Source organism: Plectropomus leopardus, chromosome 9 (genome assembly GCF_008729295.1).
Source record: "Plectropomus leopardus isolate mb chromosome 9, YSFRI_Pleo_2.0, whole genome shotgun sequence".
Classification (NCBI taxonomy): domain Eukaryota; kingdom Metazoa; phylum Chordata; class Actinopteri; order Perciformes; family Serranidae; genus Plectropomus; species Plectropomus leopardus.
The window spans coordinates 13,277,764-13,297,388 of NC_056471.1; the positions used below are offsets into that span (position 1 = coordinate 13,277,764).

The window sequence follows — 19,625 nt, forward strand, 5'->3', positions numbered from 1 at the left end:
GATTGACCAGAGAAATCTGCATATCACTCATGCTGGGTGAAAATATGTGACTCTGAATTAAATGTCAGCTCTATATATTGGTATAAAAGATTTCAACTTAAAAATGCATTAAAAATTAGCAAATGTGGTGGTTTAGTTTGATTTAAATCAAAGGACTACTTGTCACTCAACAGGTACAAGGCTATATTTCAATAAAATATTTTGTCTCATTTTTTTTAAAGCCCCATAAAACTTGATTTCAAATCGCATGGTTTCTCAATAACACCAAATATTTGTGACTAAATAACCATAAATTGAATATAAATTTCATAAAATTCATCCTTAAAGGTGCAGTCAGCAATTTTAAACAATACATCTGTCAAATTCACAACAAAAAAACATCTGGTGTTCATACCAGAGTCCTGCACGGGTCTGATGTTCATCACCTGCTCATGATCTGGAACTGTGATGAGCAATACTGCACCCACACATATGACCAATTCATTCTGCCACCCACACACCCCTAACCCGAAACCACCAATCCTAATTAACCATGTGCTGTTCAAATAGTTCAGTTAGACGACAAGTTTAAAATTATCATTTTTTTTATCATACGTAGAAGTGAGAGAAATAGGAAAGACAATATATAACATCTCCACAGTTCCTTCCTGTGAATCAGCGACGGGACGTTCATACGTGTACACAGCACAGGGGAGAAGCTGTGTATAAAGATAAAAGGCAATGGGGGCAAGAGGGACAAAATCTGGCACCAAAGCGAATATCAGCAATCTCTCTCCAGAATCACTGACTCCACCTTCAAGTTATATATATCCTAAGAGTTTAACACTGAAAACTCAGTTTGTCTGCCTTATCAGAACTGTGCAGTGTGTTTTGATTGGATTTGATTGACAGTGCCCGCAACATAAGTAAACAACCCACCAGCTGTCATCACATTTTGTCTATTTCACGCACTTGGCCTTTTTTTTTCCAGCCGAGTCCTGCCCACTTAAAACAAATGAGAAGACAGACAAAACCAAACAAATACAGAAGTCTCTCGTGTAAATAATCTAAATATGTTTTTCAGGGCCTTTAAATTACATTGCTCTGTTGTACAGCTGTACTTCTGTAAACAGACATGTCACACTTGTGTTTATCAAGAAGCAACAGAACACACGTGATTAATGCAGTCAAATACTAAACTAACAGTTTATTTAACAGTGTGCTTATCAGCTCCCCCTTTTTAAGTTCAGTGCTGTAGAGCTGCAGTATAAAGATAGTTTTTTTAAATTCCCACTTCTGTCTGTTTGAAAGTACAAGTGAGCTTTCAATGGAACTATTGAGTTTCGACAAAACAAATAGTCCCTCTGAAAGCTGTTCACAGTGTGTTCTGTGGATTGAAGAATAATGACATTGTTTCTTCAAAAGAAATGATGCTGTTGAACTTTTTAAAGATGCACCAATCAACGTTTTTATATCAGCGCTATATGTAACTACTGTATATGACTACATGTAGTCAGGGAGGGGTCACTTGCAGTGTCAGTTTATTTATAATCCAAACTGTGATCTTTTCTTAATCCTGAGTAGTTTTGTTGCAGTTTTGATGCCAAAACCTACATTTCCTCTGCATACATTATTATGAAAAGACACTGTATGCATGTAAAGAGCTAAACTGTCACATCCAAAATTGATACTAGATGGTACTAAAAAATCTAAATCTAAATTATTCTAAAGAGTGAGATCAATTTTTTTTTTAACAGGAATGGCCTTGAAATCACATTTGCCAAACCCACCAGACTCGATCAAAATAAATAGTATTTTAGCGTGTACAGAGCCAGCATATTTTCACATCAAAACTGGGTAAATTAGGGGTTTATTTCAACTAAACCAGAGTTTGTGATTGTTGGAACAGCAGAACGATGAGCCAAGGGAATTTTTGTGAGTTATATTTTGTTTTTGTCAACTCTGAATTAAGTGTGTTTTGCAATGATAAAAGTACTGTTTATTAAAAGGAGTATGGGGGTTTGGGAAATGGCAGTTTTGGGGCTGTTTCTGCTTAAACTAAAGGATCTTACGCTAAAAAAGGGATTTCTCTCTGTACTAATCCTTTCCATGATCCTGTCAGAAATTTAAAATTATAATGAAGTGGCAACAACGAGCACTTTCAGTGGTTTGAAAATACCGAACATACCCTTTAAATTCATATAAAATGCAAAACAACTCTAACAGCAGCTCTGTGACACAGCACAAAACAAGAGGTGTGCATTTGGTAACTCGCTTAGATCGTGTTGTTGTACCTTCCATGTAGCCCGAGGCGCTACCCGTGCAGCTATATGTTGCAAGGTATAAACAAGTTTTGTATTTGAGTGGGGCATGTATGTTCTGTTGTGCCCGACATGACAACCGCAAACAATTTCACAAGGAGCAGCCGCACGGCAACACACACAAATAAATTATTCACTCTCACTGATATGACAGGAAGCTAAATGATTCATCTCCCACAGTGCTCGGGGACAGTGTGGACAGTAACAATAGGCGACGTACCTCTAGATCTTAACGCTCTCGGTTCCGTATACGTTGTAGCCTTCTCTGTATGTGGCAAAGTTCTGGGTGTTGGTCGGGGGAGCCGGCTTAAAATTCTGGGCATTCTTGGCCAATTTCAGCCGTTTGGTTTCTTGCCGTGATTTATAACAGAACTCTATCAGAGCCACCATCATGGCCAGCCCCAGCCCTCCAACCAGAATATAGAAGACACCAGCCACATTGCTTAGGCTGAGAGCACTTGTCTTGTCCTGGGGGAAAGTGAATAACATAGTTAAGAGTTTTGCAGTGGAGCACGGGCAGCAGAATAAAAATACAGCCTGTATCCTTCACACTGAGCCTCACATAGCCTTGAGTTAAACTGCACTGCTATATCATCATACTCTATCTTACTGGTGCTACATTATGGCAGATTATGAACACTAACAGCTACAAGCAACCAAAAATTGAAGATGTAATGAGGTGCTAAGGCTAGAATTTCGACTGGACTGATTTTTCTATGGTTGTCACAAAGTTGTAAGGAACTTACAGACTGCCATAGTCAAACCTTTCTCCGCTAAGGAGAAAGAAGCCAACTCTTAATGCTCTATTAACTGGTGAATGCAGAGCTTTCCCTTCCCTACAGTACACGTATGTAAAAATGGCTTCTGCTCTTGACCATGTTAGGAAGCTGGTCAGTATCGCATAGGTCGACAGCTCTGAAAATCCCTATCTTTTTTGTTGTTGTTGTTTTTTTTTTTTATCTTCTTGGAGACATGTACGTATAACTCTCATGGCAACACTGTCATACAGTACAGTCAAATTCATAATAGATGAATGATAGCTCCATTATAGAGTTAAAAAAAACACTAAAGATCAAACCATTTTGCTGCTGCTTACCTACCAAACATATTCATTAAAAATTTGTTCATTAGAGTTTTACTATTTGCAGTTTAACCCTATGAGCGTGGAAATATTAAGCTATTTAGCAACCCTGACCTATAATCTGAAGCTTTGACTGTATCTCAGAGGGTTAAATAGTGAGTTTATTACATTCCCCAACTTCTTATAATGTGCAAACAGAGCCTCTAACCTCAACTTCGAGCAGCCACAAGATTTAGAGGACACCCTACGGCGCTCTCACTGCTTAGAGAAGTTGAATTTGAGTAAGTCATCACAATAAGAGGCTCTGCTTGTTCGTCACACCACAGGAGGCCGAGGAATCTAATAGACACATCTCGGTGCAAACTAGTAACAACACAAATAAATCAAATTTTCATTAACAGTTTGGTAAATAGGAACAGCAGCATAATGGTCAAAGTATCATGAATGTCAAGAGTGAAAATGAGCAAAAAATAGCATTTATCAACAATTGTTAACTGCTGTGATTCAATTGAAATAGTGTATCTGAAAGGCACTTTCCCCACATTATTATCATTACAGTTTCATCAAAAAAGAAAGAGTTTCTACATATGATTTTGCATCAAAAAATGTCTAATTTCTATGGCAATAAAAGAAAAATTTGGGGAAGCAGTGCCTCGTGTGAAAGCCACGTATAAACTGTGTTACAGTTTGTGGCGTAAAAACTGAGAAAAAAAAAAGAAAAAAATATGTGTAGCAAATAAAGAAAATGTACACTATAGATGTCAGAGAAGTCTTGTCTTGCATATGAACAGTACGTCAAAATGCAATTTGGAATCAGTACAAAAGACCTGCAGCGACTGACCTTACTTCCAGAGTCCTTGGTTCCACATTCACCCTTATCGTACCACCATTTGTTTTTCAGCTTGTCTAAGATGCCTTGTTCACTGAGTTTCAATACTGCAAGGTTTACAGGAGTTCTTCACGTGGGAAATAACATAAATAACATTATATTATGTTATTTTATGTTATTCAACTTTTAAACTACTACATACTTTACAAAGCGATAAAGCAGGGCTCCTGGCTATGTCAACATCACAGAGAGCAGGCATTCTACCTATTACCTTCATAACCCCTAGTCTAAAGCCAGGACCTACCCATATCGCTTTGAGTAATCGGCAGACGCTGTTAACAGGGCGACGAGCAGGTACCGAAAGTACAATCTGCAAGTCTATGAATATCAAAAAGAACCGGGGCACACTGGTTTGGGGGGCAGGAAACAGATCATAGAGGCTTTCTGAACAGCATTTAACAAGTTTAGTCCAACAGGAGCTTTGTCTTTACAAACAGAAAAATCTAAGTGATGCCTTTCCATTTCCACAAAATCAGCCTAATCCTGCGATGGCTAATACTACTGTCAGCAGCGTGACAACAATCAATTCTGAAGGTATTACAACCAATTTCATATGCAAGCAACTATGCCCAAAAGTGAAAGCTTAATTAATTCTTACGTGTTCTATCCCAACATATCGCTAAGAAAACCTTATCTCTCAATTACGCCAGATTAGTGTCAGATGAGTGTGTCCCAACCAAACTGCACAGAGCTGCAGGACTAAGCTCAAAAGCATCAGTGGAGTAATTCCTCGCGTATTTGCCTGTAGCTGCATAATCTAATGTCTGACACAGCTGTTTCCTGCATTCTGATATCCAAAGGACGTCAAACCACCATGTGTAATCATAAATTATCATAATGTTCTATTGCACTAAATTACTTTTTTGGGGGTGGGGGCATTGTAAAGATGGATAAAGATCACATTTTGTAGTTGTAATATAACAGGGGATCATTTGTGGTTCGGATCAATCTCTATGAAAAAAGTGAGAAGCAAAGAAAAATAGTGCATCGATAAATGAGTGACCTGACTACTCTCGGGAACAATGTCCCCCAAGGGGACTGCTGCAATGCATAATGCACTGAGAGAAGATTACACCACTGTATATCCCTCATAGCCAATCTGGAGAAACGGACTGTGAAGACCAGACCATTGTCTTTGCTTTGAGAGACATTGATTAACAATGCAATTACCCTGTAACATGCTCTGTGTCTGAAACTCAATCTAGGCGGCACTGTGTTGTGCCTGAGGGTAAGAAAGGGCTGTGTTAACTGTGTGTGTGTGTGTGTGTGTGTGTGTGAGGGGGGCATGCATGCAGCTGTGTGCATGATTATGAGCATCTCCTGATGTCTGTTGGAAGCTGTGAGTGGTACGGGGCCAAGCGATGCGCTGTTTGGAGCAGATCGCTCCAGGCCGCTTTATTCCAACCTAATCGGGCCTTTCCACTGAGTCCTGGGGAGCCAAAACAAGCCAGGAAACAGACAGTACATACCTGTGCACGATAAAAGATCGATGACAGCACAAGAGACAGATGCTTTCAAATGGCTGCCGAACATCAGTAGCACAGGGAGGCCTCCTGAGCTCAGTGGCTTCACAACATAGCAATGTTAGCAAACATTGAAAAAAGTGACATAAAAAAGTTCAGGAATGAAACACAGGCATTTAGTTTCACATTATTTGATCTATGCAGCTGCATGTTGTGATGCTATTTAAAAAAATGGCTACAGTTTAACTGATCATTTGGGTCTTTGGCCAATCCATGACAAATGACATTAAGGGTGCAATGACACAATCTGCAGTCCACAGGACCTTGCAGCTTGTCTGTAGTCAATTACCTGATCATCACATTTGTGCTGACACCATCATTTGTCACTAAATTGACCTGCATTGTAAAGAATATAATGCTATTGCCTTATGGGTAATCTAGTGAAAATAACACAATTCTTCATGGCACATAATGTAAGTAACATTATCCAGGATTGTCATGGTTCAGTGGGTTCCACGCTCTGCACCATTAACTTCCACATTGGGGGAAAAAAAATCATTCATCATTTAACCACAGAAGAAAAGGGAGAGATCTGCTGGCCAAAGGGGTCACAGCTGGGTTATTCATGATTAAGGGGGTAGGAGATGCATGTAGTGGAATCAGACCACAGGTGGTTTATCGGATGACTCATTAAAAAGAAATCAAAGGTCTTTTTGTTTAATTAGAGTTCTCACGTTTGCCTGCAATGCTTAGTCCCCTCAAGACGCCGCTGTTCCCCTTGCTTTCCTTTTGGCCTCAGCTGAGCAGCCATTTTGATGCATTAAGCAGAATTTATCACGTTGGCTTTAAAGCTCACGGGTTCTGGGCCCAGTGTCATGGATGTGAAGCAGCTGTGCGGTGAAGTACTGCAAAGCTGTGTATTTTGGAGGATTAGCAAACTTCACCTTCAGGAGGGACAGCTGGAGGTTACGGCCTTTTTCAGCGGAAAATAGTCTATAAAGGCCATTTCTTGGATTACGCGCGTGTGACTTCATCAACTGCCAAAGCTGCCTAAACACATTCCTAATATTTACGACTAGCTGATCTGCCCTACACACGTGTAAGGGTGAATAAATAAAGCTCAACCTTTCACAACTGCAGGGCAGCCGCATTCACCTAACAGTCTCCTTTTTTGAGAATCTCCAGCAACTTCAAACAAAACTTATTCTATGAAAATTACACTCTTATTAACCACGTATGTTATTTTTCTGTAGGCTAAGCAAAGGCTCCTTAGTTTGATCTGAGCTGTTAAAGCGTCTGGTCAGACAAACAGTTAATTTGGTGATCTGCCGTTGGGCAGCAGCAGGTTGGTTGGGGTGGACAGTTGGTTTGGTTATGGTTGGGTTGATGTAACAGCCTTGCCGATTACTCTGCACTATGGTACCCGATTGTGGTGACATCGAGGCTGACCTTGGAGTCACCTCCCCCGCTGCCGCACTCTCCCTTGTCGTACCACCATTTGTTTTTCAATTTGTCCAAGAGGCCTTGCTCATTCAGTTTTAAAACTGCCAGGTTAACAGCATTTCTTGAAACGATAAAACATAACTTGTAAGAAAATGCACAGGTCCGTGAGAAATCTAATGCAAAGTAAGAATTGTACTAAGCATCATAACGATAAATGGTAGTGAGACTACCACTGTCAAAGCAGGGGGGCTTATGCACAGAATCTGTTAATCAGAATGGTCTAGGAAAGGACAAATTGTTTAAGAATTTCAGGAATGTGGAGAGATAAGAAAGGCTCATATAAGGTAAAGACAGTGTTAAATCTTGGAAAAGGTGGCATGAAGGGTTACGTAGTTTAGAACTGAAGTGTGCGGGATGGGGACACTTGTCATTGAGAAGAAAAGTAACAACAACAAACATCATGCAATTAACATTCGTCACAAGTGACAGCGCAGCTTTTAAAGGCTAAATTGAAAAACCATTGAACTGTTAAATTAAATGTGACAACACAACAGTCAGGTAGGACAGCACACGGGACAGAAGGAGAGATCGAAGGAGAGAGAAAAGCAACAGTAAGAGAGACATAAATATGAAATGATTGTTAGCTTTAGCCTTATCATCTGGATTTCTTATTACTTAGAAATTAGCAATTCTTATCAAATATATGAAATATTTAAAAAAACATTTATCCTTTGTATCCAAGTGCATTGAAAAGCATACTACCGTTACCTCTGTGTCCATAACAAAACAAGAAGAGGAAGAGAAGAGAATGACAACAGGGGGACATCAGGGTAGGTGGAATACTATAACAACATAGAGGATATTGTTATATTATTCCACCCACCTTAATGCTGAGCCTTTGGGCGTCGCCACACCGTATCCTTTTGAGTCGAGGTTCCCGCCCACTTTCATGGTGTCGCAGGGCTTCCGCTGCTCGATGTACTCATTCATGGTGGACTCGAGGAGAAAGGCGAACTTGCCCTTTGACTTTCGTACCCGGGCTACGCCATCGGGCGTGGTCTTAACAAACACTGAGGGCTCAGCGGATTTCATGTATGACCACATCTTCTCATACACCGCTATTTTGGATCGCTGTGGGAGGAGAGGAGAAGTAGATCAGAGAGATGCAAAAATATCAGACGCATTTAATGGATTTTGTAGGATTTTTGTGCTTAATGATCACTTCATTTAAACTGGCATCATGAAGTATTTATAGACATCTTGGAAAAGCAGCAGTGTGATATCTTTAAATACTTCCACAAAAAAATAGCTGGTGGACTTTTACCAGATCATGAGGTACAAAAATTTACAAAATCCATTTCTCTTCATAGACCATGCGCTTTTCAAATATTGTGTTGCAGCTTGAGGCTCAGAGTGTGAATGAGGACCACACATCACCTGTACAGAACATAATGTCATGCAAATTGATTTAAGTAGAAATACTGGCATTTGTGGACTTGGCCATGCATCTCGAATAATTACACTTTTGCATCAGTGAAGCATGGATAATGATGATTTATATGGAAACTTGCAAAAGTTTTGGACCAATTTCTTGGTGAATTTGAGACTTGGTTTATAATTTAACTTGTAGAACTTATTACAGTCATTCATTTCCACAACACTGTCCTTAATGTAACATCTCTGCTATGACTCAAAAGCAATGTACATGAGGAGTAAGAGAAGTGAACAAGAAAACGGGTTACAGAGACACAAGGCAACCAGTCACAGAGTGACACAGATGAGCCTCTTCTCAGCGCCTGGGGTCAGGCTTAGCGAGCCTGTAAAATCTGTGGGAGTTGAGCGCTATCTATAATAAGCATCAATTAAATTATTCAATGCCGCTGGATTTATTTTGGCATAGGCATTTCACACTTTGAACAGATCCTAGTCCAAGCAGCGATGAGCCAGTTCCCGAGCGGCGCTGTGTGTGCTGCAGACTGGATCCCACATAAAAAATATGCTTTCTTTCAGGAAAGGCCAGAGAAAGACGAAGGGGGCTGGACGGTTTTCAAGAACTGGCAGAATCAAAAGATCTGCTGTCAACCAAAGGGGTTTGTGGATGGAACATGGAGATGTTGCTGATATACCAGCATCTGTCGGCGATACTCCCCTGCAGTGATTTTTTTTTTTCCTCACAACACAACAAGTCATCAGATAAAGATACTAAAATGTGAATGATCAGTCAGTGTATGGCATTAGTTTCGCAGGTATTTGATTATAAACCAATGTACAGACCAAGATAAATACTTTTATTAACACTTTTGCTTTTTTAAAGATGGCGTAATAGGGCTGTTGTAGTTGAATTAAAAAAAGAGCCATACATTTGCGACACAAATGCCCAGAAAGCCAGGCACTGTAATATAAAGACTGACACAGTCCATGTAGGGAGGAGGGCATGGTGGATGAGTCGGTCAAGCACAGAACTATCACCCCACAGACTCGGATCTCTGTGTGAGTTGATGTACTTTTAGATGTAGTTGGCTTATTTATTTCTGTGGCTAAATCAAACTGTGAATATAAACTTTAGCAGAATAGCCAATTGCACTTTCGTGTTGACTTTGTATTTCAACGTTGCTATGATGCCTTGGAAGGACGTCCAGCTGATGGCCAGGTAACATCAAGACAACTATTATTATTTTTAACTACTTTTGAACCATAATGAGACGTCTTGATTGGATATTCAAATAATGATCATTCAAAATCTGTTGTTTGCTTAGATTTCCCTGTTTTTTTCCCTTGTTGATCCAACCTTGTAAATGATGGGGTTCCTTGACAAAAAAACAAAATTTGTCTTTTTTTTCCTCATAAATTTACAACTTTAATCTTGGAAATTCTGAGGTTTTCTATTTTTCTTGGAATTTTAGATTAATGGTAACTTTTCACTTTTTTCAGACATTTTACATACTAAATGTTCTTAAATGACATAGAATTGACAATGACAAAGAATTGCTCAATGTAGCTTGTTAACAGGTCAGATAGCCAAAAAACATTAAAAATGTATAATACGTAAGTATTGAAAGTTAAAGATACAAAGGAGTTAGATAACTGCACATGAATACGTAGCTCTTTGGCTCTGTCCAAACATACTGATCAGTAGACTCATCACTGTCCTCAAATGTAAAAGCTGCCTTAACAAGAGCATCGCTCTCTAATGCATTTCTATTAATAAACAAAAGCATTAACCCTGACCCAGCTAAAGTGCTTTACTGGCTTTATGTAATCATATACAATTTGTTTGTAGGCATCTGTCAGAGAGCATCAGGCCAAGGGTAAGGATGAGATGAGACAGCAACATAACACAAATTAAAAAGTCTGCATGATGAATGTCCTCTGCCCAGATGAAAAAGCCTTGAAGTTGGGGGTGACGGCCATTCTATTTTAATGCAACGGATGGAGGGCCCAGTCAGAGCTAGATGTGATGTTTTTGTTGACAGTCTCGTTAAATGTGTTCAATTTGCATGTGTCAGACATCATGGAAAGGACACTAGTTTAGAGGACAATTTCCCCAAAGACCCACGGCTCATCTGCTCGGCAGCGGGAAAGCTCCAGGCGCCTCCTCAAATGAAGAGAAAAGAATGGATCTGTGCATTGATTACCGACGACAGAGTGTGCTGCCTCAGTGCTTTATGAAGTCAATTCATCAATATCAGAAAGGGGACGAAGTGCAACCAAAACCTAAATAAGCTGAATCCACTGCAACTAAAGTCACCACTGAAAGCAGATTCTGATGGAGAGAGAAAACAGGGTACAGTGAGAAAGCCCAGCAGGAGAGCACAGATATTCGATTATTGACTGCTTGCACACACATAAAGTACGCACACACACACACACACACACACACGAATGTAACACATTGAAAGTGTACTCTCATCTCCTTTTAAATGTAATCATTCACACGCCAGTCTATGGTGGTCATTTAAAATTCAATTAAGGAATAATGACGACGAAAGTCCATCATCAATGAACAGACGATTTGTTGAGCAATTATAGACCGCCATAAATACAGCTTTATATGTGTGGCTCTCCTTTGCACCATATAATGGCCCTGTTAGAACATATTGCTGTATTCAAAATGAACATCCAGACAATTAACAGGGAGGGGTTATATCTGATAGCTATTGTATAAAGCGACAAAGAAAAACGAGTGCATGTTGGGTAACTTGCAAACTGCATAATCCTCCTCATTTAAATGTCGTCAAATTAAACTAAAGCAATCACAATGTTGCTCTGTTCATAATGAAGTACCTAAATAGTCGATCTCAGCCAACCCTCCTACCGAGGCGACACAGTTACATCATCTGTGTAGGTGTTCCTCCTGCAAATGTGTCTGAAGCACTGAGTTTCCTGCTGGCTTGCAATAGTGATAAAGAAAAACTCAGGTCTGTTGTTCCAGCCTGAGATGAAGAATAAAGAAAACAGGACTTGTTTTTAAGGTTAGAGGGAAGTCAGGGGAAAACTGATGTGTACTTATTATTCTTCTAGGAAGATGTCGTTTGAATCACCACGTCCAAATCACATGCATATATGAATGCACTGGCACTCTGGCACTCTAATTCATGCACATACAAATGAGGGTTTCCTTGGAGCAGAGGTCGGATATTGCCAATAAGCATCAGAGAGTTATTTCTAGCATTTTTCAGTCGGGGGCCGACATAACTTTACAGCAGCAGTGCAAACTTGCAATTTTTTAGTTTTATATACAGTATATTCTTAAACTGGTAAAAACTGATTTTTTAGCCCCTTGGGGGAACCAGAAACAAGCTGAAGATACAACACTGACATTAACATGACTGTTCAAATGATGGATTTTCCTAATATCTTATCTTCATACTAAAGTCAGAGCACTGAGGTCGACTGGTCAGATGCTCCTGGATGTTTCCAGAACTAAGCATAAAACCAGTGGCGACCAAGCCTTTGCGGTAGCTGCCCCTAAACTCTGGAACAGCTCACCCATACAAACAGAAACTGTTCCAAAAATAGACACTTTTAAGTCACTACTGAAGACCCTCTTTTCACTGGCATATGATTGATTTGAGCATGACAACTTAAACTGATTTAATCTTAAATTGTGCCTCATCCTTTGTTGTGCTGCAGTTTGCTCAACTATGTTTATTCTTTTCTATGTTCCCGTTGCCGTTTGCTTCTGTATTTATCTATTTTGTATCTAATCACTGTTAAGCACTTAAGTCGACTGCGTTTCTTTTTTTTTTAACGTGCTTTACAAATAAAGTTTGACTTGACTTGACTAAAGAACAATGTATAGACTCCTACAAAAGTAATCCCTCTTAGTCATCACCTGTGACCCACAAGACGTGTGTGGAGGTGTATTTTCCTGTGAAGACTCTGCCCTCTGTTTGTATTTACTTATTTTCGTCTTATTTTGCTATGTTCAGAACATTACTGAGCAGAGCACGCAGTTGAGGTCAGGAACTTATAAAACAGCCCTGACCAGATACCAGACAGTGAGCAGCACTCATCCAAGAGGAAGCTACGAAAATCATGGACACAGCACCAAAAAAAACCCCCAAAACAAACAAACATATAGCAAGCCAAAGTGCCAAGCGGACAAACCTTGTTCCAATGTGAGATTAAATCAGGGGTTCCCTGGAAATACTGTTTACAAGTAGTAACCGACAATCACTGCCAGCACGTCCATATAGGCAAACTAGGCAGTTGCCCAGGGCAGCACTTTGGCAAGGGCGGCAAAATGTTAAGTGTGCCAAATATTCATGAGTAAAATCAAACAGTAACCAATAGGGTGACTGCAGGCTCCAAGCGTACTAGGCTACACACAATGAACTGTCGAGACAAGTGTCAAATACACTGCACCTGCAGCCGCTTCCCTCTTCCCCCTCACCTCCCACCCCCAGCTCTTACGAACCAATCGCAGCCCGGCTGACTGACAACAAGTTTGATTGTCTTCACAAAAAAAAACCCAAACAAACCAAACAAAATGAATAGGAAAGCAGGTAAAGTTACTGACTGAAAGTTTTCAGTGTGTCACCACAGTCATGTTAACAAATGGGGATAGTCTAAAAAGGTCCTGGCTCATTTATTCAGCAAACAAGGGTGTTACTTTCTGTTGTAAACTTTTGGGGAGAACTTCAGCTCTTGCAAGAGACGGTGTTGAAGACTGGAAAATACGTCAAGCCTCATTGGCTCCCATGGAAATTCAGCTGAACACAGTTTTTATGAATAGAAAGAGTTAAGTTTGGCCTCACAAAACTCTGCATTTCTTAAAGGTAACTTTTATTTACCCTCTTGTCATTATGTTACAGTGTATCAGAGAGATAAACAGTAGGACATTGACATGAAGTCATGTATAAATGTATTACAGTATGTTTTATACTTACAGCCACCACTGCTTTCTATTTTTTTTTCAATTCTTTTATTACGCTTTAGTTTTTTTTGTTTAGTTTGTTTATAACAATACTAACTTGATTACTTCTGTTTCATTTCCTATTTTATTTAATTGATTAATATTTTTATTCACTTGATCTTTAGGTAATTCAGTCATTGTCTTTTGCCAAAGGCCAAAAGAAACCTGTTAAATTCATTCCTTCAGTCATTCATTGTCCTTGACTGCTTGTCCTCATAAGGGTTGTGGTGGGGCTAGAGCCTATCCCAGCTGTCCATGGGCGAGAGGCGGGGTAAACCCTGGACAGGTCGCCAGACTATTGCAGTTAAACTGATAGAAAAAAAGCTTATCTTTTGGACAGCCACCTATTTGTGCTTCTCAGACTCAGATCTGTCATGTTAAATATCCTAAAGCTGTGGATTTAAAACTGTGTTTGAAGTCAGAGGTACTTGTATCATTTACATAAAAAAACCAACAACAGTGGATTTTTTATTTGTGTGTGTTTTTCATCGTTTTTATGACAAGGTCATGTTTACTGAGATTTGCATGAGCCCTGCATTTGCATTGTTATCAACAGTACAGTTTAAACGAATGACATAAAAGGCTCGATACAAATCCTTTATGTTTAACTCATATAGTTATATTGGAGGGCCACAGGCCACTATTTGCATACCACTGCCCAAGACGATAGAAGTATTATTCTGTTACACTAAAACAGATACCCTGTAGGCATCTCTTCACAGTCTAGAGATAAAATACTTATGGCCAGAAAAATTTAAGCCTTGTGTGATGAGCCCAAAGACAGAAGGAAAGCCGATGGGAGAATAGAAAGACAAGACAGATTTGTTTTTCTGTATTTTTTGAAAGATCATTAATAAATCTTAAGATTGGAGATTTTGTTGTTCCAAAAATCCCCGGAAATGTCATTAAAAAGTCCGAGAACGGACAAGTGATTAAAGTCCAAAGTCAAAGCAATTGCCCCTCTCCATTCTAAATAACCACTTAATCTGTATTGATTCTCAGTTATGCAGCATTTCCAGACCTCCGTCCACTGCCCTCCGAACTGCAGCCTGTTTTTTATTCTTCCTTTGCCGTCGCAGGCTGCTTTCATTATGGCCGCTCCCACATACGCTCCACTGCTTGTGTATCTAAATGCCATCTCCAAACACCCGCCACTACATTTCCTTCTACTTTACTTCCTTTCCATTTTGTTTGTGGACATCACCACTTCCCCCTCCTCCCCAATATCCTGTATGCCAGGACTACCTGTATCTCAAGTATGCAGAAATGAAAGTTGAAGCTCTCGGGGTTGTACTTTGTCATTGAAGTGCCACATGCTACGCCCTGAATACCAATTGCTCATCTTTGATGCTTGTTGCTGGACTCCAAAGGCTCCTCTCACGCCTGCTGTTGCTGCTCATCTAAAGTTCGACAAGGCCCTCTGAGGACAGCGCATTCCCTCAGAGGTTACGCGTATCTCACACTAGTCTATCATCACTTTTGTCAGCTTTCTCTTTTATGCAAACTGGCTCTAATCTTTATAGGAGCCTCCCGTTCACTCAGCACTGTATTGAAACACAAAGTGACAAGAGCTTGGGGAGTTGCGCTACAATGTGCTGCATATGATTGTAGGACAACCTTAGAATTACTTGGGTAAATCTCTTCGCCAGCTTCTTTTCATGCAACCCTGGCCTAATGCAGGTCTACTCTGCAGAAAAAAAAAACACTTATTAAATATTGTGTTGGACCATGCAGAAGCTATAGTGTCTGTGCCACAATAGCTGAGACGTGAAATTGATTTTCATGCTTAGTAAAATGCATTGGTGACTGCACTCAAGCTGTTGTTCCCATCTCCGCCACACCTGCAGATCAGTAAGATGCATGATGTTTGCCGGTGAGACTTTGGGGGATGCATAATCTTTTGAGGGGGAACAGAAAACAATGCAGTGGTCTCATTTCTCCGTGCAATTATCATTCTTTCATTGTTACGCTGTTAAATGAGGTGCATGATGGGACAGCAGTGTGGTTGTCTTTGACGGTCTCACCCCGGTCTTTACACGTAATTAAACAGCCACATCAGCCCATTTTATCATCTCAGCCATTATTACCACCAAGCTTCTCCTTCGACGTACAATTCCAAATGTAACCGAGCCAAGGCTTTTGATGGAATAAAACCTCATCAAGAGGATAAACATGGCCTCGCTGGTACAACTCATCATTTTCTAATCATCCAAAACACAAATATTCAACTGACTGCATGAAAAGATCCATGACAGGAATTAAAATGATGAAACAAATCACAGCGGTGCAGCGGCGCATGACAGCTGCTATGTTGAGGACGAGGAACACAAAGCTTGAAGCTATCCCACATTGTCTCAAGGTAAAGCAACAGACAGGCTGGAGACAGAGGAGGAGAGGGTGCCCAAACAAGCGGGGCAGTCTGGGGAAGAGGAGCCAAGAGCGGGTAGGGCGGCACTGCCAAGCACCGAGAGCCATTCGGGCTTCCACCGGGCACGTCCACCGACTCCCAGGCCAGCTGTCCTAGTTGGTTGTGAGCAGCAGAATTGGGGAGGGGGGGCTTGCTAGGAGCTCCAATCTAACACCTCTCTCTTTGAAAAAATTCCTCTGCAGATTCTACACATTCCCACCACCGAATGAGGACAGCGATGTAAGCATTGTCACTGTCACGTAATGAGTAAAACCATCATTTTTTTCAGGAGCTAAAAGAACAGCCTTTGAGGGGCTTCTTAAAAGCACAGTAGATGATGAGATCATTTAACATGAGCGATCAAAATATGAGTTTAAAGGTTTTATAGCTCATTATTAAAAGCCTGGTTCACGTTACTGCATCTTATTTTTTGCTCATAACGGGAACAGAACAAAACATATTTTACAAACATGGCTGTGCTTGTTGTACTTGTCAGGTCGTTTAATAAAATAAACCAGGTGAAATCATTAAAAATTAAAGGCCATGGGGGTTCAGAGATGATGACATATGTCTTGTTTGAAACATTGGACTTGATTTAAAATTTCCAGCTGGCTGATGCCGTATGGGTCTAATTAAGCCCGAATGTATTTCCTGAAAAACATGATCTGAAATAGAACTTTAACTCCTATTAATCAGTGTGTTTTTTTTCCTTGTCAGCCCTCTACAGCTTTAATTAAAAGTCCCTTGGAGTAGCAGTTCACACATGTCATTTCCTATTTGAAGACTTGGGGATGTAACTAGGACGCTCATTATACAGAATACAGCAAAACTGCGACTCCCCGACCACCTCTCTCGGATTGTTCTACCAGCAGACCTGAGGTGGCTCCTTTGTCACCTCATCTGTAATTGGCATCCATCATGTCTTTGACACAAAGGCATGCACTTGATATACACCTGAGCAGCATGTGTGATGAAAGGAAAAGTGATGACAGGCTTTGTGAAGTGTTGTATGGAGAATAGAGTGCTGCTGTCATGTGCCATGTTTCCCACAATATATTATCTACAGTATACGGCCTTTTACAACCAGCTCCAAGAAACACAACTCTTTTAAATATCAAACTCAAGCATATGCTATCTTGTCCTTTGTCGGGGGGGAGAAAAACATGGATTTGATTTTGCATTTTGTTGTTCTGAGCTATTCAACCCAGGGGTAATACAAATGAATTGCTCTTTCTGCCAACAGGCTGCAGCTGTGAAACATATGAATTGTTTCTCTCCTGTTGATGAGTAATGAGGGAGCGAAGGATAAAAGACTGTCATATTGCCTTTTCGTCATCACAGGCAGAGTGCTGTTTCATTAATTCCTTTTCAACTTATTGCTCTGCAAGTGCGAAGGACTGGACTGCTGATGCAGCCACGCCACAAGCTAAGATATCTAAGAATTTCACCGCAGAAGGATGATCGCCTTAAAGATATACAGTGCCGTTTAACGACTGCATAGTGAGCATGTGGCTGGCTTTCAGAGACTAATATACTTTCGCTTCAGATTTTACTTAATTTATGACTTAATTGCCAAGCCAGTCCCACATGCCGACGGACATATTGCTTATTCCATCTGAAGCGTCTTTCAGACTGCTCTGTTTGACCTGCAGGGCTCTTCTTCATCAGGTCCAATTTGCCTGCCATGGCCAGCTAGCTAATTATATTTCATGAGCTGACCCCTCTGAGTTTGAGCCTGATGTGGGTGCTTTGATTAGCCTCCTGTTTTTTATCACCTATGAGTCTTCCACGTTGTTATCACACTTTCTGCTGACAGCTCCAGTGCCTCAAGGTTGCACACTGCAGTTCTCCTGCATAAATTTCACGTTCGTGTCATAAGAGTTCAAGAACTGCTTCTCTGTCAACATGTCTCATTTGGAGCAATCTTGTGCAGGTCAAGAATGCTGCACTAAAGGTACAAAATGGAAAAGCTGCAAGGAGGAATTTATCAAGGACTTTACACAAAGTCATCTTTATGATGCAACAAGCCTGAGTGCAAAATGTTTAGGTGTCTGCATTTTTTGGACATTTTACCTGAAAGTAAAAGAGCCACTGCCTGATTAATGATGCCGGCCTTTCACTGTCACAGGCAAATTTCCAGTGTCGGAATAAAATGCAAGTTTGGCTAGAGATGTGATGCACTGCCGTGATCTTGATTGTTTGATATAAGGTGGTCATAAAAAACAGCCTAAGCCAGTCTTTTTCTCATCTTGACTTTATGACAAAATCAAACATGTTTAATTCCTACTACACATAAGAAGATTTTGAAAAGACTTTTTAAAGATTAAAGTGTGACATCCTCTCACATGTAAACACAGTGTTACTTTTTAGTAAAACACTAAAAGATGTTGCAAAGACTAGGGATCTTGCAGAGTCACTGTTTGCGTTACTACAACTAGATTCCTTAGTTGCTCCCATTGGCAAATTATACATAAAAGTCTTAAAAATGTGATGCATTTACAATTTCTCATGTTAAACAAGTAACTCAAGCAACCCCAAATAAACTGTCATATGTTAACAGTTTTTCTTGTCAATTCATCCATACAGATGAAGCACATTTGCCTAAAAACTTTATATTTTGGACTTTGTTGCCTCAGCTCACTACCAGCCTCCATTGGTTAGCTGTGTTATTGTTATGGGATCTGAATCGTTTAGACAGCTAAGTTTTGTCTCTAAAATAAGTGCCAGTTGGTGGATCAGATACACAACGCATTACATACAGCTCTGTGTTGACTTCACGACTCCACAGTCAAGGGAACTAAAGGTGGGTGTGCCCTTTTTGTGCCTGTGTTTCTCTTGTGTTCCTCTCCAGGTGCTGCCCTTCCCTCCTCCATGCATAGAGTGATTGAGCACATCTGTGCTTAAACTGCTCATTAGGAGTGTGCAGCAAAATGTCAGAGACAATGGGTCAGTGTGGCATCGTGGGTGCTGTGTGTCAGACTGCAGACCAAAGAAACTAGTTTTGCACCAGAATTAGTGATCTTTATTCCAGTTTTGGAACGAGGGTGATTAAATTAGTCATCTAATTATTGAACACTATTTTTGAATTGCTTCCTTTGTTCTTAAAGACAGTAGTTTTTTTGGTAACCTTTCTGAAGACCTTTTTTGTACACTTAATGCCTGTTTTTTTCTGTTAAATAAGTCACAACTTTTCTTTATACACCCATTCCCGCTTGTCTTTTTCCTTCTTCCCCAGTTTCATTTTTATTGTCACTCCCTTCATCCCCTGAGCCTAATTGTGAAATTTAACATCTTTAATATTGGCATGAGCCAAGACTAAAAACTGACCAAAATATTAAAAATGATTGATTTTGTAAGAATGTCAAGATGAAGAAAAACTTAATTAAGACAGCTCAGACAGAGTTTTATGACCACCTCATACCAAATGATCACAGAGAGAGCACACCAGCAGAGATCAAACTTTCCAGATTTTATTCCAACATTGGAAATTTCTCTTTGACAGTGAAATCACTTTAAAAGTTGGTTAGTGGAAGGCCAGTGTAATATGATCATGAAGATCAGTATCCTTTGCAAAAACTTTGTGATTTATGACTTTATGTTTTCAAAGTCTTCTAGTGTGTGGTA

The 19,625-nt window shown here is 40.1% G+C and overlaps 1 protein-coding gene across 1 annotated transcript in view; it reads right to left on the bottom strand.

Moving 5' to 3' along the window:
* gria3b (glutamate receptor, ionotropic, AMPA 3b) overlaps positions 1-19,625 on the bottom strand; it is a 98,295-nt gene that overhangs the window by 978 nt on the left and 77,692 nt on the right. Inside the window, 3 exon segments of the mRNA XM_042492821.1 lie at positions 2,521-2,768; positions 7,183-7,297; positions 8,060-8,307. Coding sequence (XP_042348755.1) covers positions 2,523-2,768; positions 7,183-7,297; positions 8,060-8,307 — 609 coding nt within the window. The 3' untranslated portion in view covers positions 2,521-2,522.